A 26,469-nucleotide genomic window follows, 5' to 3' on the forward strand; every position below is an offset into this window, starting at 1 on the left:
GTTAGGATTGTCAACATGAGTAGGGGCTTGGAAGTATAGATGATATGACATAAACATTGACAACAGCAAGAAGGGAGTTTGGTAGATGCATCATGGGTGTGAATGCAGAATGAGGAAAAGAGTTATGAGTTAAGTGGGAATGAGATGACAGAGAACATTAAATGGTAGGCTAAGGAGGGGTTTGTTTTTGTTTGAGTTTTTATTTTTAAGCCCTGGGGGTCAAAGATTTTTGGTGAGGGAGGAAATGAACTATCAGAACTATACTTCAGAAAGGTTGATCTAGCGGCTGTGAGTAAAATATATTGAGAAAGAAAGGCTGAAGATATGGAAAATGAAGTTCAAAGGTCAATATTATAGTCCCTGCCTAACGTAATGATGCTTAAATGCAGGCAATGAGAGTGAAAATAAAGAGAGGGGATAGAGCGCGCAGACGTACAGACATAGAATCCATGTGACTTGTCCGTGAAAGTCATCTTAAGTTTTTCTTCAAATAGCTGAGTTAGTTATTTAGTGGAATCACTGAAAGAATGGGACACAGGACAGGGAGGTTTTAATGGAGGTTCAGGAAAGATTTCATGCATGGAGACTCCTACAAGTCAAGATATTGCAGTAGTAGCCCAAGAACAGCTTTAGGACACTGGGCACTGGGGAAGTTGATAGAGAAGAAAGCATAGAAATTGGGACTTGAAGTTAAACTTTTTGCATTCAAACTTTATATGTTTTTAAGTTATTTCCGGATTCAGATAATGTTGCCCTATTGTAAGATTGCTAAGCCTTCAGGGTGCTTTCCTCTGGAAGCAAATGATTGATTTTGCAGAGAAAAGTTATCCCAAGCCATAGTAGGGGAGAGGTGACATAGATCGAGAGACGGTTAAATGAGAATAATCCAGTTTTGATGGCGAATGTGTGGGGTTGGACTAGGTCTTGACAGTGTCTTCTGATTGCATACCACAGTGACTACATTCCAACTCTATCTGTTTAGCAATAAGTGCTGCCAATTGCAATCTGTGCATTACTACAAAATATCATTCTGATGTGTTTACTCTTACTTTTTGACTCCATGTTCCGCTCCAACTTATGCTTTCTTAGGAGGTTAAGCATAACTCAGTCTATTTGTTGTTTATACAGTAGTTTTGTGTCTCCCACCCAGGAAGTAAGCACATTGAAGGAAGAATAGGCTTTTGAAAAAAGCCCCCTCAAACAATCATCATTTTTTATGATGATTTTAAAACTTGAGGAAACAAAACCTAGAACATTAAGAGAAAAGTAAGGCTTTACATTGGCTTTCGTGAGGCATTGTTCTTTAGTAGCCCAAACCACTTCCAAGTAATGCTCAAAAAGTCTTCACAACATTATGCAAAGGCTCAGGTTTATATCAGTTTTAGAATTCTGGTAATCTATTTCTGCATAACAAACCATCCAAAAACTTAGTGGCCTAAAACAATTTATTATTATCTGTCATGGTTCCATGGGTTGACTGATCTCAGCTGAGTGGTTGTTGCCTAGGATCTCTCATATGGTTGTAGTCAAATTCCACTTGGGGCTGGAGTCATCTGAAAGGTCACTGAGTTGCACATCCCAAGTAGTTTGTTCACATGGCTGGTAGTTGATGCTAGCTATTGGCTGGGAGTTCAGCTGGAGCTACCTACTGGAGCACCACACATGAGCTCTCTGTATCTTGGGTTTCCTCCAGCATATGTTGGGTTCTAAGAGGGAGCATCCAAAAAGCAAGTAAGTACTCTAAGAGTCCCAGACAATAGCTGCAAAACTTATCACCTAGCCTCAAAAGTCAGGCAGTGTCACTTCCACCATATTCTGTGTTCAAAAAGAAAATCATGAGGCCAGTCCACATTCCAGGGAAGGAAGCTATACAAGGGCATTAATACTGTGAAGCATGCCATGGGGTGGGGACAGACAAGGGTAGGGGTGAGGAAGTACCTGTCTTTCCAGACTAGCTACCACACACAGTAAAACAATAAAGCTCAGTTATCATTGGGGAAAATAGAGCAGTATCCAGTAGGTATGGGTATTACTTAATGCTATTTCTGCTACTGGTGGATTTGATGGTCCTCGTTTACTCCCTTTCTCTTGGAGAAGTCACCAGTGTTTCATTCTAGCTTGATCTCAGATTCTAGATCTCTTTTCCTAGTTCTATTTCTTTAAGGGTCCTCAGATCCTTTATCAGTAGACCTAGGTGTCTCCAAAGGTATCCAGAGATGGTTACATGAAACATTTCTCATATCGTCTTGTTTCTTCTTATCCCTTTGCCTCTGGTCTTTCCACAAGACTGAGCATAGACAAGGTACCATTTTATCTTCAAGGTTCATTCAGCTAGCCTTTAGTTAAGTACCATATGCTTGTCACAAGGAGACAAAAAGAACCATAAGCCAGCTTCTACTCTTATGGTACAAACAAACCAAAAGGAGGAAAAGACCTATATTAGTTAAGGTAAAGCTAAGCTGCTCTAACGTAAAAGCTCCAGATACATAGAGGATTTAGAAGTTGATTTCTCTCACACATAACAGTCCAAGATGAGCATTTCACATGGGCAGATGGCTCTGCCTTACACAGCCAGGTTCAGGAACCAGGTTCCTTCCATCCTGTTTCTCTCCCATCACCTAGGCAGTATTGTCATCTGCGTGATCACAGCTGGGTTGCAGCTTCATCAATATTCTGGATCACAGGAAGGGGAGATGAGCACATGGAAGAGTCATACCCACTTCCATAAGGCACCAGCCACAGATCACACAAATCAATCCCGCACTCATTGCATTGGGAAGGACTTAGGTGGCCACACCTAACTGCGGGAAATGCTAGGAAATGTAATGTGTTGGGCATCCATGTGCTTGGTTACAATTGTTTTAGCAAAGGTTTTCGTGAACATTTAGCATTCTCCACAACAGCATGTAAATAATCATTACAAAGCAATGTGATGTGTTACGCTAGAAAAACATACAAAGTGCTATGAATCCACAGTGGGGAATCACTAGTTAAACTTGAGTGTTTAGGGAGGGGTTTTACAGGAAGTAAAATCTGAACTATTTACAGAAGTAATGACTAGAGAAAAATAGAGCTTTCTACAGAGAAAAATAAGATCATATGCCCAGGTAAAGAATATGGAACAATATGACAGGTTTGGGGAATGGCAAAAATTTAGTATGGCTGAGCACAAGAACCCACAAGATGAGGAGTTATAGGAAATGAGGTCAATAAGATAGAGGGGGTTCTGCTAAGGAGTAATTTGGACTTTATCCTCTAGGTGGTGAGCCATTGAAAGTTTGTAAGCTTGGGACTAGCATGTTCAGATTGGTAGTGGTGGTATGAGGATAGATTTGTAGAAGAGATTTAACAAGAGACCAGTTAGTATATTCAGGGGGGACATGATGAGAACTAAATCAAAGTGGTTACCATGAAGATGGGAGAGGAAGGAATAAGTGTCTAGGCAACAGAGACTACAGTTTACCTGCTGCTTAGATGGAAAGGTTGAGAAAGAGAGATGAGTGCTTCCTACTTTTGTAAGGTAGATGATTGGTGACACCATTAACCAATACAAGCCCAAGGGGAGGAAATAAGTTTTCTAGGGCAAGATTTTTAATTTGGGCTTTTGGGCATAAAGAATTTTCAGTATCTACCAGATATCACATTTCTGATCCATTTTTTTTCTTTTTTTAGATTGGCACCTCAGCTAACATGTTGCCAATCTTTTTTTCTTCTTCTTCTTCTTCTGCCCAAAGCCCCCCAGTACATAGTTGTACATTCTAGTTGTAGGTCCTTCTAGTTGTGCTATGTGGGATGTCACCTCAGCATGGCCCGATGAGTGGTGCTAGGTCCACGTCCAGGATCTGAACCGGCAGAAACCCTGGACCACCAAAGCAGAGCACATGAACTTAACCACTTGGCCACAGGACCAGCCCCTCTGATCCATTTTTTGCAGGCTTGAGGGTAAGAAAAAGCAGAGAATGAGTATAAGGACTGGCTTGACTCCAAATAAATATCTTTATTTTTTAGTTATGTGAGCAGACACCTGGGAGAATGTTGGGTCTTAGCAATATGGGGAACCAGTTTGGCCTAATCTAGTCTGTAACAGTAAAACTTTTAATGATTCCTCACCCTGTCACAATGCCAGAGTAAGGCATGTGGTGCCATGCATTTTGACACAATACTCGTCCACTTATGTTCAGCTGCTCTGCGCCTGCTCTGTGCCAAGTTCTGTACTAGGTGCTAAGGGCACAACTCTTAGAACCACAAACACAGTCCTTGCTTTCAAAAAGCTAAGGCCTAAAAAATGTAAGGGTTAGCCATTTCTCATTGATGAGGGAAGAATTATATGTAAGGAGTCAGGGTGGGGGCACAGACAATAGTTTTCCAGGTTCTAGGCAAAGACAAAGACCAGGGAATCTATGGTACATTTGAAGACCAAGAAAGTCCACTATTGCTAGAGAGTAGAGTATGAGGGTAGAGTAGGAAAAGGAAATGAGGCTGGAGAGATAAGCAGGAGCCAGATCATGGAAAGACTTCTCAACGTTGTAAAAGAACTTGATTGGAAAGAAGTGTTCTAAGAAAGGGAATATGATATGATTAGATTTGCATTTTTCAGAGAACATTCTAGATGGGATAAGGGGAGTGTATCGGAGGATGACAAGACTAAAGCAAGACTAATTAGATTATGATGACGTAGATGAGGCAGTGGAGATGGGGGAAATATTTTGATGTGAGGAGAGTTGATATGACCTGAAGTGATTGGTGGTAGAATGGAAAACATCAAGGTTGGTGCCCAGGTTGTTGGTTTGGGCAATTGTATGGATGTTCTGTCATTAACAGAAAAAATGAAGACAGGAGCATGTTTGTGGGAGAATGATGGATTCAATTTTCACTTGCTGAGTTTGTGGTGCTTACAAGACTCCCAAGTAGAGATGATGAGTAAGCTATTAGGTATATTGACTAATGCTCAATGGGTAGAGATTTGCAAGTGATAGGACTGATGAAGTCACCCTAGGAGGACATGTTCAGTGAGAAGCACAGTGTGTGGTAGCTGTGCAGCAAGGTCTCTGAGAAGCTGCAAAGGAGCCAACAGAAAACTAGGGAAAAAATTAGAGGAAGGAAAGCCAGGGGAAGAGACTGCTGTGTGTCAGAGGGATGGTCAGCAATGTCAAATGCTGTTAAAAGTCCAAAGAATACTGAAAAAGTAAAAATGTCGTTAATTATTTTGATCATTGCCCATCTACAAGAACGCTTCAATTAAATTTATGTTTATTTGATAAGCAGGAAGGTTGAACATATTTTTATATAATTATTAGCCATTTATATTTATCTTGTGAATTACCAGTCTTTTTTCTATTGAATCTTTGTCATTTCCTTATTGATTTCTCAGAGTCCTTTATAAATGATGGATAACAGTCCTTGTTATATGTGGTATATTTTGCCTAGTTTGCCTTTTATCTTTTCATTTTGCTTATGGAATTTTTTTCCCATACAGAAGTTTTTAGTTTTTATTGAGCTAAAAGCATCAATCATTTTTTCTGTAGTTTCTGGTCTTCTTGTCATGCCTTAAGTCCCACCCCAAAATTATAGATAAATTCTCTTTTATTTTCTTTTAGTGCCTTTATTGTTTTTTTAATCTTTAAATCATAACATCTGCAGAGTTGTCTGGGATTACATAGTTCAATGGCTGAGCACCACTGTTGAGGACCTGGTTGTGTTGATGATGATTTGTATATAGGGACCACAAATTTTAGACAGACAGAAACCAGTAACATTGGGGCTTTCCAGGCAAGTGCACTTAATGGACAATGGGGCAAGGCAGTTTAGGAAAATATATTGAAATATTGGACCATGGACTGTAAGCACTTAAGGAGGGAAGTGAAAACAGAAAAAGCCTCGTAGGGAAAAAGGCGAATGAATGGACAGGGAGCCCTATAAGATTTTTTCTTAAGGTAGGAAAAGGAGATTATTTGAATAAGATGGTTAAAGTGATAGGAGGTTGTGGTCAAATTTGGGGGATGTCTAAATTTATTATTTCAGAAGAGTGCTGCAGGACCAGAGTTAAACATCAAGGACTGGGTAGCTGAAGAGGAGTGGAGGAGAAGGTCGCCGAAGACCAAGGAGTGGAGCGGTCGTAGTATTGGAGAGCCCATTCTGGGAGTGTTGGAGTCTCCCATGATTATAGTTGGACTTGGGTAAAGAGGAGCATCCTTTGAACACCTGAGTCTTCTCTCACCAACAACTTCAGCAACCTTCATTTATCTTTAAGAGACTCATCCCTGGTTGCTAAAGAATCAAAAGTCAGAGTTTATTACAAATCAGTAGCAAAGTCAGAATCAGAACCATCTGGCCTTCTTGCTTCTGGCGAAGTATTCATGTTTGGGGATTTTTGTACGTGAAAGCAACTGATAACATACGTAAAGTGCTTAGCTCAGTGCCTAACGCATGTTAGTTAATTCGTTATAGCAATTATTGTGATATTAGAGGAAAGTGAGTTATATGTGTTTTAGAATTGGTGTTTGTTTAGTATTCCTTTCAAGTTTAAGGTTTGGAATTTCAGCAGCCCTGGTCCAGTATAAAAATGACCAGGCACCTTCAGCAGGAGCTTATTTCTAGAATCCCCAAAAGGTTTGGAAATGCGTCTAAGAAGCAGTTAGAGCCCCATATTCAAGCCTGGGGAAAGTAAAAAGAGGTAAAGAAGCAAAGAAGAACCTAGAAGGAAGTTTTTAGATTTTAGATACAAGAACAAATACTGGGTAGTTTTCTTTCCTCTCACCTTGACACATTCGCTCATTCCAACTCCTGAGCCACACCCCAAGAGATGAGAAGTAAATCCTGAGTGCCCATCTCCATTTTTAACAAGTACCCCTGATGAGTCTGCCGTGTACACGCTAACATGTGAGAACCTCTGACTTCAGCTTTTAGGATCGGCAGTTCTTCTTTCAGTGTATTCGTGGGAGATGAGTGATAAAGAGGATAAAGGTTTATGGATATTTTATAGGTCTTTTAAATTTTGTCTTTAGCCTGGAAAATACGGTGGAAACAGAATAATTTCACAGAGAATGTACACAAGTAAATAGAGGAATTTGAGATTAACCCTTGTCTGAGTCTTCTTTCCTTTTCTTCTTCACCCAGTTAAAATAATTATTCACTATTCATCTTGTCTTAATAAAGAAAACCTAAACTCTTTGTTGCTAAAGTTCATAGTCATTTTTATAAATTAAAAAAGAACTAATATAAGCCTTAAATATAAGAAGGCTACTCTATAATCTGATAGCATCTTTCCCTAGTGAAGCTCAAAATAAATTAGAAAACTTCTCAGTAGTATTTAATATAGGGCATTTCTGATGAGAAGTATCATGAATTTAAGATCTAAAATGATTTAAGGCACTAACAAAATAAATATTTCAAAGCCACACAATCTGAGACTTACTTTTGTTGTCCACTTAAGATGAGGCAGTTCACAGAAATATAACTCTTTAGTTGCTATTTATGCAATTTTTACTGCAGTTTTAAGTTAGAAAGTGTAGAAGTAATGATTCTCACTATGCCACTTCAATGTATAGCAACATTGCAAGAAATATAAATGCTGCAAACTGGATTTGTTAAGATAATGCAGTTAAATATTATGAGAATTCTAACATTTACCCATTCTATAATCCATGTTCATTTGTTTTCAGATTTTACCTTATGTGCCTTGGTTGCTAAATAGGATTTTTTTTTTTTCAGTAGAAATGATACAAACTTCTGTGCTAGGTACTACCAGAAGTTCAAAAAGGATGTAAAAAGAACACTTACTCTCCAAGGAGTAGAGAATGACTAGGACTTTGTGACTAGATCTCCAAACAGCAGGTTCAGAGAAGAGTGATTCAGTCACGCTAACTTTTAAAGTCATTGTTTTTTTGAATTGCTCTTTGTCTGAATCTTGCCTAAAAGTATGCTGAGGGGACACAAACCTATTTCTGTATGCAGATACAGCCGCACTTCATTGATGCATTTCTTCACTTAACAAATATTTACTGAGTCTATGCTACAAGCTTGGAACAGGAGGTAAGTGGCGAATGAGACAAATGAAGGAGATAATGATGATGTTGATGATGATAATAGCACTACTGTGTGTTGAGTGCTCCCTGTGTGCAAGTGTTTATGTAAATTAATCCTCACAATAACAGTATGAGGCAGATTCTATTACTATTCCATTTCACAGGTGAGGAAACAGGTTTACAGAGACCTCACAGCTATGAAGTAGTGCAACCAGAACTCAGACATTACAAATCTGAATCTAAAGGCCAGATTTTTAACTAATAAACTGGTCAAATATATTCCTTTTCCTCATGGAGCATATGTTCTAGCAATTCATTTATTTAAGAAATATTTATTGAGTGTTCACTTACGTGCCAGTAACTGTCCCAGGCCCTGGGGTATGGTGGTGAAGAGACCAACAGGGTCATTGCTGTCATGGCTTCTACCTTCCAAATCCTCCAGTAAGGGGCAAAAAAGGGAAGAAAGTATACACATACTAATGCAAGTAATAGACATAATTAATTAATTACATTTATAAGAACTAAAAAACTATTGAATATAACACAATGTGTTAAAAAGTAAATACTGTATATTCAGATATTCAGGAAGGGCAATGTTATTTTTGTATTTTAAAAGGAGTCAGTTTTCCTCTGTGGTTAAAAATGTATATCTTACTTTAAAAAAAAAACCTCTTTGCTTAATCAAAACTTATTCATGAGCTGTTTCTTTCAGTTGCTAAAAGGGGAAAATTTATATCTAAAAATGAGAATGTTTCATGAGGTGAGAAGTCACTAAGTCCTTGTGTCACTTGAGGTTAAATTATATCTGAATTTCAGAATAATTTATAATTTCAATGCCAAATGTTACTGTGTAACAATCATTTTTTCAATGTTGTTGAAACATTGAAAAGTTTTTTCAGTTTTTTCACAAATCAACTGTGAAGAAGTTCAAAAAAAAGTTACACGATAGTCTAAAATTTAAAAAATCTTAAGTACTTTGCACTTTTGTAAAATTTATTAATTAGAATAGATAACCTTTTAAAATACTTGTTAGTGGATCACCCGCCTTATTTAAAATGTCTTGATTAGGGTAGAAATCTCCTTTGGAACTGAAACTGTTCCTTTATGTGTAAGAAGCTGAAGCTATTTAAAAGTATTTAAAGAAAGAAAATATTGAATAGTGGAGTTTCAATATTTAATAAATATTTCAATTATATTATACATTTAGGATATGTTAACAATCAAAGTTGAAAACTCTTGCCTGAGCAGTCACCATTTGACATTTGGAAAAAATGAGTAATATTTTTGTAAACCACTATGTATTTAGTTTGTAATTGAACTATGTATTTAGTTTGTATTTAGTTGAACATTTAGCGCCCTGATTTAGGTCCTTTTCTTTTCTCTGGTTTTTACCATGTCACTAATAGTCTCACCATTACTATCGCTTAAAATGGTAGTAAGTACAAGAGAATGTGCTAAATTCTGGCATGCAAGGTCTGTGCCTGGCCTCAGTGAGCTTACATAATGTAGCCAAAAGAGGCATAAAATATACACATAAAAGAGAAATACCAATAAAAAGAAAAGATAGTAACAGTTTTATAAAAAGTGGTTCAGGGGATGAGGCCAGAGGTTGCATACTGTGTTCATCTCTTGAGATGATAGAGCCTGAAATTGACGAAGAATGCACAAGGAGCATGTAGAGAATCTGAAGAGTTTGGACTTTATAGGCCACAAAGAGTCACTGAAAGTTTTTGAACAGGGAAAAAAGATGAAAGAGACATTTTAGGAGGATTAACTAGCCAGTGGGTGTGTAGGGTGGGTTGGTGGAGAAGACTAGTTGACAGAATATTACAGGAGTCTGGGGCTAGCGTTGCCCAAGCTGCTCCTTGGAATATTAATTCCAAGATATAGAGATAGTAATAAAACCTACTTTGGGGGGAATTTTTTCATAATAAAAAAAGGAAACATTGCATATTAAATTTTTCTCTGGGAGTTACAATGCATGTGGACACATTAAAGGCCTTTACCAAAGAAACTCATAACTTCACAAACTTATTTGCACATAAAAGGCTTTGTTCATCGCATATTTATTCATAAACATGTCATTGTGTTTCACTGAAATTACTTTCAATATTTAGAAATTTCGGTCTTATCAATTACCTAATTATTGACAAGTCCATCTAAGGAATAATAAGAGTAGAGGGAAAAAATGAAATTCGGGTTTTTTTAGAAAGAGACTTAGAGACCATTTAGTCCAGACCCTATCTTTAATCTTGGTAATCAGAGACTGAATGTCGCCTTTGACTTTGGTGCCTTTCTAGTCAAATTAAGTATTGTCTTTAATGATATTTGTTTACCAGTCCTCTCCCCCCAACTAAACCATAAAATACCCAAGAATAAGACTAATTCATGTCTTATTATCTCTATAATCTCTACATCTGGCTCATAGTAGGTGATGGAAAAATATTTGTTGCATTGAAAGTGATGAGAAAACTGGAGAGTTTGTGACTTGCCTGTGGTCACACAGACCGTAGGAGGATACACTGAAAATAAATGAATTCCAAGAATTATGTAGAAAATTTTAACTATGGGAGTGGTAAAGCGACTTGGAGACAAGAGACCTGGTATATTCTAGATGGAACTCTAAAACTAACTAGCCGTGTGTTCTTGAGCAAGTCATTTAAGAGGGGCCTCTCTTTCCTCATTCAAGTTCCAGCTCCAAAATATTGGGAGATCTCCCTTTTATATTACTCTAAGTAATCAAAAATTAACTGGACGTTGTTATTTCTTTTACGTTGGAAATATATTCTCCTGAGAGACCACTTTTAACTACAGCAGACTTTTTCAGTATTGACTTCTTTATATTTGTACTTAGATAATATTCTTGAACTTCACAACTTTTTCTATTTTCTTATTTTCCTCTTCTTTCCAGGTTTATCAAAGATGATGGAATCTTTAAAAGTGTACCAGTGTAAATGCTTATGTAATATTAGGACTGAAAATTTAAAATCTTAAAATGTGAAAGCTCCAGTTGTCAGAAGATCATAAAGTCTTTACTTTTAAGGACTGTTAAAAATCACCTTCTGTGAGATCTCAGCTTTGGGATTTTTCTGACATTTCAAGACTTAAATTTGAAAGTGTAGAATCTCTATAAATACAACATTACCACAAGCCCAAAAAAGTCAAGAAATGCAAAAGGTTAGATTCTTACTAACTCCTCTCCCACATTATGCTCTAAATTGAGTTATACATTTTAGAGTTAAATACGTAATCAGGAATATTTGATGTGAAATACACTTTAAATTATTACATATTAAGCTTTTCTCTTTGAATTTTGAGGAATAAAATTGTGTATGTAAATCATGCAATATCACATTTTTTGTATGTGCCCTTAAGGCATTTTTATGTTTTCTTCACATAGTCCCCTCATTTACAACTTTATCTTGCTGTGGACTAACCATATGGGAAATCCACTATTTTAAACTTAAGCTATTTTTGTGGTGTTACTGCATAAGAAAATGCCTTTAGAGTAGAAAAATTATATATTTTTTTACCAGATTATATAAATAAAAATTAATTTTTTCTAGTGGTCATTTCTTGGTTCAAGTCAAAGTATGTAGTTTTTAATCCTTAGCTGTCTCTAGAGAAGTCTCTATTGCCATGGCCAAGTGAAAATGGACGATAATAAAGGAGAAGTGCCATGAGACCTGGCCATTTTCAAAGTGTTGAAGATTTAAAATTATGTGTAATTTACATGAGACATATAAATGAAAGGATAGACTTCAGTAGGTTTTTTTATTTTTTTGCTTTAAAAATAGGGTATTTCTCTCTTGCAGCAGCATCTCACATCTCATACATATGTGCATATTTAGTTTTCTGTATAGCATTCGGTCCCAAGAACACTAATTATAATTTTAAATTATCAATAGGATATAGGCTTACAGTACAGTAGATGTTAAATTTCATATCTCTTGTACGATTCCCTATCTAAAAGCAACTACTTTGTGCCTTTATTTTCATTTTTTAAAAGTTCTTGTGAACTTCATAGTAACTTATATTTTGCCTTTTAAAAGTTAAAAAATACTCTTTGAATTTGTAGTATGCAAATAGGTATATTGCTTTTATGTCTAAGAAAGATATTACTGATGATAATTCGTCTGTGCATCAGGAGTACAGGTGGAAAACCAGCACGTGGTGCTCAGTTCACACTGGACCACCTAAAAAGTACTTCTTTGAAGCCCCTGTCAGAAGTCCTTATAAAATGGTTTGTCACTAATTTGTTGGTATGCCTGCTACTATTGTTTACCAAAAAGCCTTGGTTGCTCTTCATTTAGGGTTTTGCTGGTTTGTTTATTGTCTATGAAATCATTCTTCTGCCCACCTCGATTATGGTTGCCCCAGCAAAAGTTTGCCAAACGGTGGTTCCCGGGGGAGTCCTGCTATCCTCCTCTGAAATATCCACCCTGATTTTTATATTTTTCTTCTATTGAAAGGCTAACTGTATTCTATAATTTTGTTGTCTTTCATGTTTAGTACAACACAGACAATCATTTGGAAACTTCTCAGGAACTGAAATATAATTTCTATGGTAGATTCAGCTTTGGGAACCAGATACAAAAGTCAACACTTCTCTATAGAATATCATCCTCCAGGGTGTGGTGCCATATGAGAGCCATCTATATGAGCTAGCTTCCCAAAGAATAGTCTGCTCTTTTTGCATACTGGGATTATTTCTGGAAGTGGCTCTCTTGGCCCAAAATGTGCTACCCTCTCAAATCGTATTTGGGTCCTTTAAGAATTTTCAGTGTGCTTTGCAATCATTTTCATTCATGATCCACTTAGTTATTCCATCGTTACTCTGTGATACACACAGACATCCGGCTACACAGTGGGTAAGAGGTGGAGGTAGGACTGAGAACCCCAGGACAGGGACCAAGGCCCAGTTTGGTCTCTCCTTGGCTAGATTCCATTTTGGACAGCTCATTGTTTTTCTTTGATGTGTGGGGTTTAATTGCTTATCTCTAAACATAAGGCTCAATTGGTGGGAGCTTGTGTGGAGAGAGCCATTTGCCCTTTCCTGAATTAAAACACTGAACATCATTAACAGTTTATTTTCCACAGAGAACCACCCTATAAGTGTGGTACAAAAAAATGTTATTTTTGACTGCCCAATTTTGCCCAGGCTAGTTCCTGATTTATGTCATGACCTCACAATAGCCTCTCGTGCCTGCCTGGCCACAAAGCCTGATTATTTTGTAATTTGATCTTAGTGGGGATTCCAGCCATGCTTCCCTGCTCGTGGGCAGCAGAATGTGGCAGCATGCCTGCTCACTTGCCTGAGCTGCTGTGATCAGATTACGCCTTCTCAGCATTTCTTACATTGGCTGCCTGTGAACTTCAGAGAAGATTGAAGTCTGCCCAGTTGAGTTTTACAGCCCTTAACAGAGACAGAATAGGAACTGTTAAAAAGCTCATGGAATCTTGGTCTCATGTGTGTCGACTGTTAAGAGAGTCACAAAGTCACTCCACACTGAATATCTCTGACCATCTGTAAAATTTTTAAAGTGAACTTTTTTGCATCATGCAATTTCCAAAAACCAATTTTCTGACTTTAATGTTATTTTTAGAGCTATCAGTTTGGTTTCAACTTTCAGCTTTTAGACATTTCCATAACCTGTTAAAGATCTTCATAAAAGATGGGAAAATTCTACTTTTTGTCATTTGTCATTAACAACGAATCATTACAGGACATCATAATTAGCAAAGCACTCTCCTCTCTGTGTTATTCTTTCAGCCAAATATTTATAGAATGATGATATTTGTCAACATCTTTATGCAATAACATGACTGCATCCTGTTGAGGTTACAGAAGGAGAACACAGTGTCCAACTTGGCATTGTGACACGACATGGAAAATTCAGAACCCATACCGCTTCCATTTCCTTCATCCAAAATATTATTTGAGCGCCAAAAATGTGCACACCCCCCTGAGACACTAGAGATGCAGTGGAGAGCTACATAGTCTCTGCCCCTCTGAGCTTACAGGTTAGTCTTGGGAATAAAAGGTCTTGCATAGGAGATGTATTTAGAAGCTTTTTAAAAATTATGTTAGAATAATTCCAAATTTTGTAAAATGTAAGCCAGAAAAACTCAGAGTTGGAAAGGACTTTAAAGTTCATTTTATGAAGCCTCTTCTCTCGTACAGTGCAGAATCCCCTGCATGGTATTTGTTCAGAGGAGTGAACAAAATATGCAATTCATGTTTCGTTCTTCAGAAATGAAGAAGTCATGATTATGGGTTAAGATATAATCTAAAATCCAGCCAAAGCTCGTTTAAAACAGTTTTGTTTTCTGACATTATCATTCATACGTTCAGTGGACCAGCAAGAAAGCTTGGAAAATGAAGCATAAACAATGTGGTGCCAGTTTGCTTTAAAATCCCTAATATATGTTTTGTAAACAAAGCTTATAAAACTTAGTACTCTACTAATTAAATAACAAGAAAGATTTTATGAATACATGAAAAGCCAGAATTTAAAATGCCTTCAGGGGAACAGGTGCTGTAATGACATCACTGGGTGTCACACAGCTTTTTTTTTCCTTGATACTTACATTGGGTCATAATGGAAAGAAATTGATTCCAAATGTGTTTTCTTGACCTCCTTCTCCATTCATGTTAGTGCCTAACCTTAAATGATGTTTCTACAATCTCGGTTGTATTTACAGTAATTATATGCATAATGTAGCATATTATTGTCCGGACTTCCTGTTTAATCAGTACAGAGCTTCTTACAAGTGCAGCTGAAAAGGGCAAACAAAATTAAAGCTTTATATACCAAAACAAGTTTGATTTGCTAAGCTCCCAGCATTCCAAAGTACACAAATTTGTTCCACTAAGTTTTCCGATGGCTTGCAGATGGGCAATGATTAATCAGAGAGCTAACTGTGAAGTAGTTTGCAATTAAACTGGAAAGCTCTGAAGCATGCTAATTGAATCAGAAAATTAGAGACACTGAACAGTAATTGGCTATTTCTCATGCAGCAGGTGCCAGGCCACTCATCTGTGGAACAAGGTATTTAAGGCACATTAGCACTAGTAAAAATACTTCTTGATATGGAACAGTTAGATTTTCTGCTCATTTTCACCATGGATGTCAAAACATACAGCTGTGCTATCTGGTACTTGCAATTCATGTTTGAGGAATTTAAGTTAGGTAAACATATGGGAGAGAATTGCTGGGCAACCTCGAAGTGCACAGGAAACATTTTAGAAGTGAAACCGAAAATGAGGGGCTGAGGCTTTGTGTTTTCAACTCCATCACTTTTGCTTTCTTATCTTACAGATTTAGAAGTTGAATTTTCTGTGCAGTGTTAGTTTAAAGCAACAACAGTATAAATCTAGTACTGCTGTGAGCTTAGTAGATACATAAAGCCGATTCATATCATGTCTCAGCGTGAGTTTATATCTTCTAATTAGTACCACCATTTTATAGAGTGAGCACATGCTATGAAAGTTTGTTTGCCATGCCAACAGGGACGAGGACATGTAGTTTTTCTTTAGTGGAACGATCTGCCGTAGGATCATGAACAACTGTAACCTAACCAGTGGGTAACCAAGCAAGAATGGGATTTAATAAGTTGAATTGTAGAGATTTTTTTTTAATAATAATCATTTTTGTATTATCAAGGGTGGGGCATATGACTTCTGTTTCCCATTGCTTTAATTAGAGTTCAGTTTTGTTATTAGAAAGTAAAAAGTACAAATGAAAATAAAAATATGCTCAATTATACTGTGTTGGGAAGCAGAATATTACAATATTCACATGCTAATCATATTACTTAGCAGATGACTGCAGAAAATAGAGAGTTTGAACGGAGAGACATAAATTATGAATTATAAGTTGTAAACAGTGCATAGGGGATATGTTATAACTGTGTCTCATTTAAATTGAGGCAGGGAGTTTGCTCGGCACAAATAATGTTCCTTCATTAAGTTTTAAAGTCTCTTTTCTAATGTTTTATTGAGAACGTTTGGCAACATGTTACCAAAAGAAGGTTTCAAGTGGAACACACAGGTTTTTAAAAGTACAGCACACTACGAGCATACACTTTATGTCTTCAACTATAGATTTTTTTAAGTTAAAGCAACAGCTCCTTTTGGTAGGGCCCCCTTCCCCACCCCCAGTAAGCCATGTGCATTTTGCATTCTTTAGTTTGAAGGGAGTTCTGAAACATTTACATGATCAATATCTTTTGCTTGAGGGATAAAGTTTGCTCTTCCATGGACGAGTGAGAACATATTGATCATTTTATTCTATTTGCTATTTCTAAATTCAATATACCTCTTGAGTCGATAAGCGAGATTGAGAGCATATTCTTTTTTGTGTGTGCCTGGTTGTAGCTTGTTCTCAAGATCCAAGATACATTTTTGATTAATCACGAATGCTCTGAGGTCATGGAGAGCAAATGTGTTTGTGGAGTGTCAGCTGATGCTGTCAGATAAATGTCTTAAGCTTAGCCAGGGTTCATGCCCCAGCTTTAGGCTGTGCCAAATGTCTCCCCTTGTTGAGGAAGATAACAGCTACACTGGAGGCAACCGAGCTGTCTGTTCACTGAAAGGGCTGACCTTGCCATATGGGGCTACAATCAGGTGAAAGAAAGAGTGTAGATGTTTTAATTGAAACTTTACAAATTTCAACTTTTCATTTGATTCTGATGATCTTGGTGTCCACTAATTGTCATTCCCGGCCGCATGTCTAGTCTGATTATAACTACGTTTCTTCAGTGTTTCCAGTTAGACTCCTTAGGATGAATAATTTCTCCAACATTGTTCTTACTATACTCAGAGAGTATTTTGTCACTATCACTGTGTTATTAAAACACTGCAAAAGCATGAAAATGCTTATTAGGATAAAAGGGATATATTTCTCTTTGGATATATGTAGTAGAAATTATTCTTGCTTTGTAGTTTTTCTCTAATCCACAAAATAAAAATATGGTCTGGGCAAAGAGAGGTCACTTGTGTTAATGACCCTTGTCCATGTACCCTCTTATCTTCAGAGCACTCATTTAATCACATTTGCCCCCACTTACAGTAATTTGTCTTCTTTTACTAGACAGAGTCTATAAATAGGAAATAATGACAAATCTAAACTAACACCTGGAGAATGCTTTGTACGAGGCTTTCTCTGTTTGAGACTAAAGAAAATCGGATTGATCATATGGTGATGCATAAATAAATGAACTCTCTGTGGGTTATTCGTGGGCATTTGCTGCAAAATACCTTTTTAAAAAAAATTCCTTTTTTCCATTTTATCCCAGTTTGTTCTTTTTTCTAAAGATGCCGGTCTACTTTTCTTTTCTCTCAATAAGTTCTTACCACCATGGGTAAATCATCAGTGCTAATTAGACAAAATAATGCTGTTAAAAAAAGAGAAAGAAATAACGCATCTGTCATGAACTCCCACCAGATCTCTTGGAAATGAGACATTTTAAATATTTTATGCCGAACACAAAGTATCTTGAGGAAATGGTTTTATATTCTGTATCCCAAAACAAAACCTTCAGTGTCAGAGAGCAGTGCTGCTTAAAAACATCCCATTTTAAATTATTTCATTTAAAATTCCCTCCCACTTGAAATGTAGGGTCTACTGGCTATATATAAAATCCAGAGTGTAAAGTAGAAAAACTTAATGGAACTAGAAGAAAATGAATGTATTCTTTTAATTTTGAAAACCTTTCCTTTATCAAGTGATACTAGAAAAGTGTTTCACTTCAGTATCTAGAGACAAGTATGTTTCATGTGTATTGGTATTAGTGAACAAAATGAATTTGGGTTTGGATGATTTCTGCAGTGGCTAAAATGACAAGTAAACCAAGAAGTATTAAAGAGACTGAGGATAACTTCCATAGTCAAACATTAGGCTTCTGTTAGTGTAATTAAAAGAGTCAAATCAGGGGCCGGCCAGGAGGCGTAGTGATTAAGTTCGTGCACTCTGCTTTGGCGGCCTGGGGTTCACAGATTCAGGTGCCAGGCATGGACCTAGCACCACTCATCAAGCCATGCTGCGGCATCATCCCACATAAAGTAGAGGACAATTGGCACAGATGTTAGTTCAGTGACAATCTTCCTCAAGCAAAAAGAGGAAGATTGGCAACACATGTTAGCTCAGGACCAAGCTTCCTCACAAAAAAAAAAAAAAAAAGTCAAATCAGATGCTGATTTTCTATAGTTTTCTAAATTATTTAAAGATTAATAACAGCTAATGACCAAATCATACTTGCAAATGATAGTTTAAGTGTAAATAAGAAGATTTTTTAATTCTCTTCAAATTTAAGCACAGTTTAGTTCTAAACTAAATTTTATGGTTATTATTTTCTAAAGTATTCCTTACCCATCATCTTTTTTTCTTTTTTCTTTTTTTCTTTTTTTGCAGGCAAAGATTCGCCCTAAGCTAACATCTGCCAGTCTTCCTCTTTTTTTCTTCCTTTCCCCTACCAAAGCCCCAGTACATAGTTGTGTATAGTTGTAAGTTCTATCTCCTTAGCCAGTTACTACTGTGCCTACATATTTACCAGTTCTCTCCATTGAAATAAATAAGCTTTAGTATATCTGTAGCATTTCTATTTTTCTTCATTCTACCTTCTCCCTTGATCTTTTTCCAAGCTAGTTCTTTTCTTTTGTCCTATTTAAAATTTAAGTTTAAATGATCGTTTATTTCAGCTACAAACCAATCAGTCTAAAAATAAAAAGTCAGTATGTTAAAATGGTATTTTTCCTGAGCTTTGAGTCTCTTAGTCAGTAAAAGAGCTTGTTTGAAAAATTTGAAGTCACCTCAAAAATTCTGCAAAGAGGGGCTGGCCCAGGGCATAGTGGTTAAGTTCAGGTGCTCTGCTTTGGCAGCCCGGGGTTCACAGATCATATCCTGGGTGCAGACCTACACAGCACTCATCAAGGCATGCTGTGGTGGCATCCCACATACAAAATAGAAGAAGATTGACATAGATATTAGCTCAGTGAAAATCTTCCTCACCAAAAAAAGAAAAAAATCTGCAAAGAAACAGCTACTGCATATCCAAAAATTTTTTCTATAAACCAAATTTTGCTTTATTTTTGGATGACATATAAAGTCTGATGGTATTTTCAGTTTCCCATTAGAGTTGTTAATCCTGCTTTTATTAATCAAATGTTGGGGATGGGTTTCAATTATACATGAAGGTTTTTAAGGCAATGAGTCTTCAGCTCTCATTATTTGCCATTTAGAACAAATTCTCAAATAATACTGTAATTCTACTTTCGGTCACTTTGTCTTCCAAAATTGCTTTTATACATTTGAATTTTTATCTTTATTCTTTACTTCACATAACAGAAATATTTAATGCTATTTTCTATTTCTCTATTACGATTATTTATATTCTGTACTTTTTAGTTGATTACAAAACTAATAGTAAAATTGTCATTGGCAATTATTACCCAGTAACAATTGATATAGCAGTAATAATGACTGTCTACATTTATTTTCTTAGACTAATTCGGCTTCTTCAAGATTCTGGAGGGTTTGAAATTACCAGTGTCCTGTTGGGTAAAATCTATGCAAAATATCTTGTTTTAAGGGTTTATAATGCTTCCCATACTAATGAGGAAAACAGTTCATCATTTTCAAGTGTATAATCAGTGTCGGCATTTTGTGTATCACAATGCAAGTCCTGAAACAGTGGCATTCCGGATGCTCCTGTGAGGAGCCAAAAGAAAATCACTTTCCTCTTGTAGAGCACTTTTACAAAACCCTAGGGAGAAAACAATTTAGTATAATTATTTGTACAACTAAATTGTACCATTAATAGTACAATTGTAATGGTTAAATAGTACCATCATGTAGAACTTTTCAGCATGGTGAAGTGTACGGTCACCATTGCACTTTTGTATATAAATGGAAAACTGACTATAGTCCTTGAGAAAATCGTCTGTCCCTTTCTAAACTCGTAATTTTTACATACTTAGAAGTGTACAAGACATATTATGTTTATTATCTTCCATTACTCATTATACATAACTAAATACAACAAATAAAGAATGAAATTGTGCTTTAAATTGTTCCTGTGTGAATATTCGTTTTGTGGGAATTAAAATAATCTGATGGGGTTTTCCTAGACTTACTAACATTGAGGGCGTTTCTCAGTGGAACTAACAGACATGGTGTGTGGCCCTGAATTACGCTAAGTATATTGTCTTTACGCTCAAAAAAGGCTACTGAATTTACTTCAGCCTTGAAGATCCACAGGTTTACTCTCCAGAAACCGAGAAAGCAGAAAGGAACAGAAACAAGGCGAGTGCTCCTGAAGTGTGTAGAACAAGAAGATAAAGGGAAGGGCAGACTGCTCAGGGACTTGTAGACCTAGGGCCCAAATCTCTATTCTGTTCTAAGTACAGAGTCCTCGAGTTGGAGAGTGACAGTATCTACCCTATAGTGAGCAAAGGGGTTGATCAGGGAGCAAGAATGTAAGCTGACCACTTAGGAAGCTATTGCAGTAGCTGAGGCAGGAGATTATGGTGGCTTGAATGATGGTAGTAGTGGAGATAGGAAGAAGTGTCCAACATGCCTTAATTGTTTAGACGTGAGACGTGAGGGGATAGGAAGGAAGAAGGATGATCCTGGATTTTTTCTCATGAACATCTGGGTGGTGTCATTTACTGAGATGAGGAAGTCTAAGAGAGGACTAGGTTTGGGAAGGAAAATTGCAAGTAAAATTTTGGCATTTAACTGTGCTCTCTGTTTATCTTTAAACATTTATTTAAGGAAATATTCTAGAGATCAGAGAGAGGATTCAGAGTAAGAAAGAAAAATAGCAAGTGCATGACTTTAAATTTTCTCTTTTACCAACACATGAGACTTCTAACGTGAACTAGAAGTTATTTGACTAGAATGTAAGATCTAACAACAGTGTGTATAACCAGAGTGTAAAACTCACCATTGGCTAACATGGGCTGTGCACACCTTCGAACTTAGCTACTTTTGACTGGTGCAGATTTCATGAGAAGTGTGCAGATCAACTGTTTGCCACTGTGATGGGGAAAGTTTTTCAATAACCCCAGCATAGCAGCCGACACCTAACTTGAAAAGCAAGTTCTCTTCCCCTTAATTTCTCTATTAAAGAATTTTAATAACACTTTATTAAGAATCCACAGCTTAATGTTACCTTACACATTTAGGAACTCTGTTTTATACTTTTTATTTTTCAGTAACTGAGTAACCATTGGCAAAAATAGGTTTTCTACGGTCAGCCCCATTCACACTTGGAAAAAAGAGCCTCTCGTACCTTTTGTCAGTCAGGTATGAAGAAGCGATATTCCCAGATATTAACTAGTTCTTCTCACTTCCATGACAGTGGTTTTACCATTTTAGTGTCATGGTGTAATTGTCTGAAAACCATACCCTTTGATTGTTGCATTTTATCACCATTTAAAAAGGTAACCTTGTGTGCTGGATATTTTCTTCATGTGTTCACAACCCTAAGGAGCAAGGTTATCTGCTTTGGCAGACTGGTTTTTATTTTCATTTTTTATGTGATGGAGAAGACAGTAATAATAAGGAAAACTAGAATTGGGAAGGGATAAATTTGGTGTTTTACTTCAAAGATGCAAATTAGGATGACTTTTAAAGTTATAGTCTTATCAACTTAATTTAGATACTTTAGAAAGTACCAGTGTAAGCCAAAATCATTATTCAAACATTTGAGTATCACAAATTTCTGTGTAATTATCAGCTTGCTTTTGTGAACATCAAATTATAGGCCAGTCCAGTTTCCCCCATGGCAGATCGACAGACCTGGTAGATTGAGTAGATGCAACGTCTGCATTGTATATTGACGCCAGTAAAGCTATCCGTTTTCTCTTTCATGGTCTGATGATCAATAAGGAGGGAACAGGATGAATGATAAGACAGGGAGAGAAGACTTTGATAAGAAGCTGGTCTTACCAAATGTAATGAGGAAGAAGAACAGGATACATAGTGAAATGAAGTTGGGGAATATCCCTAGGTTTATATATTCCTGCTGTCCCCTGTTCCTAAAACTCAAAAAAAAAAACCCGAAAAACTATTAAATAGCATCTTAAATGCATTGAATTAAATGGATTCAAATTTGCGTTTTCTTCTCTGTCTGGCTTTGTATGGTATTTAGAAAGCTCCTGATTTCTTCCACCCCATATTGCTTTTAAAAGCTTCTGTCAGCCAACATCGTATCCCCATTCTTTTGTCATCCTTATATATCGGGACAGGCATCTGCCTCACTTTTACAGATCATAGTTCTTTATGCCTTACAAATAAAATAGCATTAACTCAACACCATATTTTTATATCACTTTTCAAATTAGGGTAACTTTTTCTTACCAGAAAAAAAAGCATTAAACCTACTTATGAAAAAACCATTAATATAAAAAGAAATTTAGTAATTGAGATTATCCATCAAAGATTTCATAAAATTAAGTATAAATCATGAGCATTCTAATTCAGTCTTTCTTCGCTCCTCCTTTACCATCCAAACTTTATCTCTCTGAAGTCACTAAAAATGACAGTTGAGGGTGTCATGTCTAGTGGTCATGAAATTCACTTTTAGGAATACAAGAGCTGTTTTATGAATTTACCTATAAATTAGCTCAATAAGCCAATGAATATCACTAGTTAAATTGTGGCTTGACTTTTAAAAATGTCTTCTTAAGAGTCCCCAACAGTAGGTATCTCTCAAGAGTATTCTTTTTTCGGGGAGGGTATCCTTTTACCAACCTCTCCCTCTATCCCCCACCCCCCAGCCTCTGGCAACTCAACTACTTTTTTTTTGTTAAGATTTCATATAAAAGTGAAACCATGCAGTATTTGTGTTTCTCTGTCTGGCTTATTTCACTTAGCATAATACCCTCCAGGTTCATCCATGTTGCCGCAAATGACAGGATTTCCTTCTTTTTTAAGGCTAAATAATATTTCATTGTATATATATATAACACATTTTCTTGATCCATTCATCCATTGATTGACACCTAGGTTGTTTCTATGCCTTGGCTATTGTGAATAATGCTGCAACGAATATGAGAGTACAGATATCTCTTCAAAATAGTAGTTTCCAGTTTCCCAACACCATTTATTGAAGAGACTGTCCTTTCCCCATTGTATATTCTTGGCTCCTTTGTCAAAAGTTAATTGACCATGTATACATGAGTTTGTTTCTGGGCTCTCTATTTTGTTTCATTTGTCTACATGTCTGTTTTTATCCCAATACCATGCTGTTTTAATTACTATAGTTTTGTAATATAGTTTGAAATCAAGAAGTATGATGCCTCCAGCTGTGTTCTTCTTTTTTAAGATTTCTGTGGCTTTTCAGGCTTTTGTGATTCCATACAAATTTTAGGATTGTTTGTTCCATTTCTGTGAAAAATGCCATTGGAATTTTGCTAGGGATTACTTTGAATCTCTAGATTGCTTTGGGTAGCATGGACATTTTAACAATAGAAATTCTTCCAATCCATGCACACAGAATATTTTTCTATTTATTTGTGTCATCTTCAGTTTCTTTCATTGGTGTCTCATAGTTTTTAGTGTGTAGATCTGTTGCCTCTCTGGTTAAATTTATTCCTAAGTATTTTATTCTTTTTGGTGCTATTGTAAATGAGATTATTTTCTTCATTTCTCTGACAGTTTGTCGTTAGTGTATATAAATTCAGTTGATTTTTGTATATTAATTTTGTATCCTGCAACTTTACTGAATTTGTTATTTAGTTCTAATAGTTTTTTGGTGGAGTCTTTAGAGTTTCCATATATAATATCATGTCATCTGAAAATACAGACAGTTTTACTTCTTTCTTTCCAGTTTAGATGCCTTTTATTTCTTTTTCTTGCCTACTTGCTCTGACTAGGACTTCCAATGCTCGTTGACTAGACGTGGTGAGAGTGGGCATCCTTGTCTTGTTCCTAGTCTTAGAGGAAAAGGTATCAGTGTTTCACCATTGAGTATGATGTTAGCTGTGGGCTTGTCATATATAGCCTTAATTATGTTGAAGTACATTCCCATTATACCCAGTTTGTTGAGAGTTCTTAAGAATATTCTAAATGGCTCACACTACCTTAGGCACTATAAGAGGTTGTAGATATGTGAAAATGGTAGGTATGATTCTTACCCATTAGCCGCTTAGAATTTAAGGAAAATGCTAATTTTGTCTTTGAAAACTACTGAACAGCGAGAAGGTAGGGAAATGAATAGGTAATTGAGAAGAGAGGTAGGGCAAAAGAGGGTTCCAACCTAAAGGAGGAAGACAGAAGAAGGAGAAAAGAAGTAAGGGAAGCAGTTGAAAGGGTTAAAAACTCAGACTATAAAAGGCAGAGAGAAGCAATTAAGTAGAAGGAGAAACTTGTCACTGCCGGAATTTCTGATGTATGCAACTCATCACCAAGAACTGGTATGGCTTAATCCCATAACTCTTATTATTTTTGGAATTGTCTTAGAATATGGATTGTGGTATGAGTTTTCAGATCCATTTCTGGACTCTTAAAGGAATAAAAATTCAAAATTTCCCTTTATGAACCACAAATTATGCCAAATTTCTTATATTTACAACTCATAAATAAAACTATTTTTAAAGATTTTGGCCTATCCTTGTGCATTGAGAGTCCGTGTCCATAGTTAGCAGCATTTACTGATGGTCTTCTCTATCTAAGCACCACGCCAAAACTGGAGCTTTAAGGTAAAGGGTCCTGAACAGTGAGTTTTGGACCAAATTTAAAGAAAATCAGGGATATGCATTGTTGAGTAAGAAGGTGGGCATTCCAGGAAACAGATGGAATGTGGCAAACACAAAGCTGTAGAAGTGGTAATAAGGGAATAAAAATGAATTTTATTGATTTAGTTAGTACCTGTCATTTGTTAGAAGATTACATAATCATCTTTGGAATGGCCTATTAACACAAATTTAATAGTAAGTCTCCATTCCGTTGTTAAATGAGCCAGGACAAGTATTGTTCATTATATGTTCCTATAAGAAAGGCAATAGCAATATTTTGATAGTTTAATTTGTGAAAGTTGACCTAAGAGGTCACCGAAGGGTCTGGGTCAAGAAAAAATACATTGTATACATTTTTTTTCTTTACAAGTTCCATGGTATAAAATGTGTACCCAGTTTTTCATGAACAAACCTTTTTTTAATCATCCTGACTAATTTATTTCTCATTATCAAAGTGGGCAATATGCCCTCCGTATGTCATCCATGTGAAGTAACTGTATGTACTCTGAATCAGATCTAGACGCAAAGGCTCCATAAGTCTATGTTTATTCAAATGAAGGTTGAAGTCTTTAAAGATACCCACCCAGGTATCTTGTGTAATCTTCTATCAGGATTGTATCTCCGTTTCAGTTTGTATGACACTACCTGTTTTGAATAGGATAAAGACTCATTGTTCCTGTCAGGCCTGTTTTCAAACTAAATATTCATCTAGTCCTTTGTGGCTGCCATTTTTATCACGCACTCAGAACAGCTTCCCTTTGCTGATCTGCCATTTTCCTGCAAATCACTGTTTCACTTGCATGATTTCTAGTGAGACAAGCTTAGACCTGGCTGCCTTTCTCTCAGGAACAGAGAAAAGAAACGTCTCTGGTGCCTATGCTGCAAAGAAAGTTGATTCATGTGTAAATTATCGTTTGGCCTTTACTTGCTTGGCCTGTGGAGAGTACACATGCAGATAAAAGGCTCAGTGGGTCAGGGCTCCGTACGTGCAGGTTTCTCCTGTGGCTACAATGACAGCATTAGAATTGTTGTCACAGATTATCAGACACGCTATGATGGCTTATCGTTATTTATTTGCAGTTTTCTATGTGAAATAAACTCTAACATGGAAGCTGCGTCTATAGTAATAGGACACCAGGTACCTGGCCCCTGTTTATTCTGTCAGCTCATATTCTCAATAATAAAAATTGGTTTGGGTTTGCTTGAAGGTAGGACTGGTATCTTTATGCTTCTGCCATCGATGTTTCTGGCTCCAGTCTATCTCCTTCTCTTTCTTCTACATCGTGTTTTTGTTCATTCAAACTTGGTTGTTGTCCAAGTTTGTTGTGAACCATGGGTAATACCTTAGTGACATCTCTTATTAATCAATGTAGGTGTAAAATGCTGTTTGGGGGTGTGTGTAGCAGCTTCTAGGCACTGCGCAGAAATTAGATAGTTACATAAGTTGCAAAAATCTATTTATCTGTGACTCAGTTTTTTTTAAAGTAAAATTACTTAGCATACATTTGTTATTAACTTCACTATTAAAAGAAGTAAACAGAGGTGTAGTTTGTTTTAGTACATCAAATCAACTCTTTAGATATATAGCCAATCTGAATTTATAAGATAAATTCCTGTATATGTACACATGACACTAAGAAATGCATTAATAAATCCCAAAATGATATGATGACTTCAATCTACTTTTTTATCAAGGTCTTA

General features: G+C 36.4%; 1 protein-coding gene across 27 annotated transcripts in view; it reads left to right on the plus strand.

Moving 5' to 3' along the window:
* ARB2A (ARB2 cotranscriptional regulator A) overlaps nt 1–26,469 on the plus strand; it is a 382,974-nt gene that overhangs the window by 319,462 nt on the left and 37,043 nt on the right. For 2 of the 27 annotated variants that reach the window (XM_070571450.1, XM_070571440.1), the window contains one exon: nt 18,440–20,094. The exons of the other annotated variants lie outside the window; for them this stretch is intronic. In XM_070571450.1, the coding sequence (XP_070427551.1) occupies nt 18,440–18,456 (17 nt within the window). In that variant the 3' untranslated portion in view covers nt 18,457–20,094. Of the gene's footprint in view, nt 1–18,439; nt 20,095–26,469 lie in introns of those variants that run through there. 27 annotated transcript variants of the gene reach the window in all.

This window comes from Equus przewalskii, chromosome 13 (assembly GCF_037783145.1).
Source record: "Equus przewalskii isolate Varuska chromosome 13, EquPr2, whole genome shotgun sequence".
NCBI lineage: Eukaryota > Metazoa > Chordata > Mammalia > Perissodactyla > Equidae > Equus > Equus przewalskii.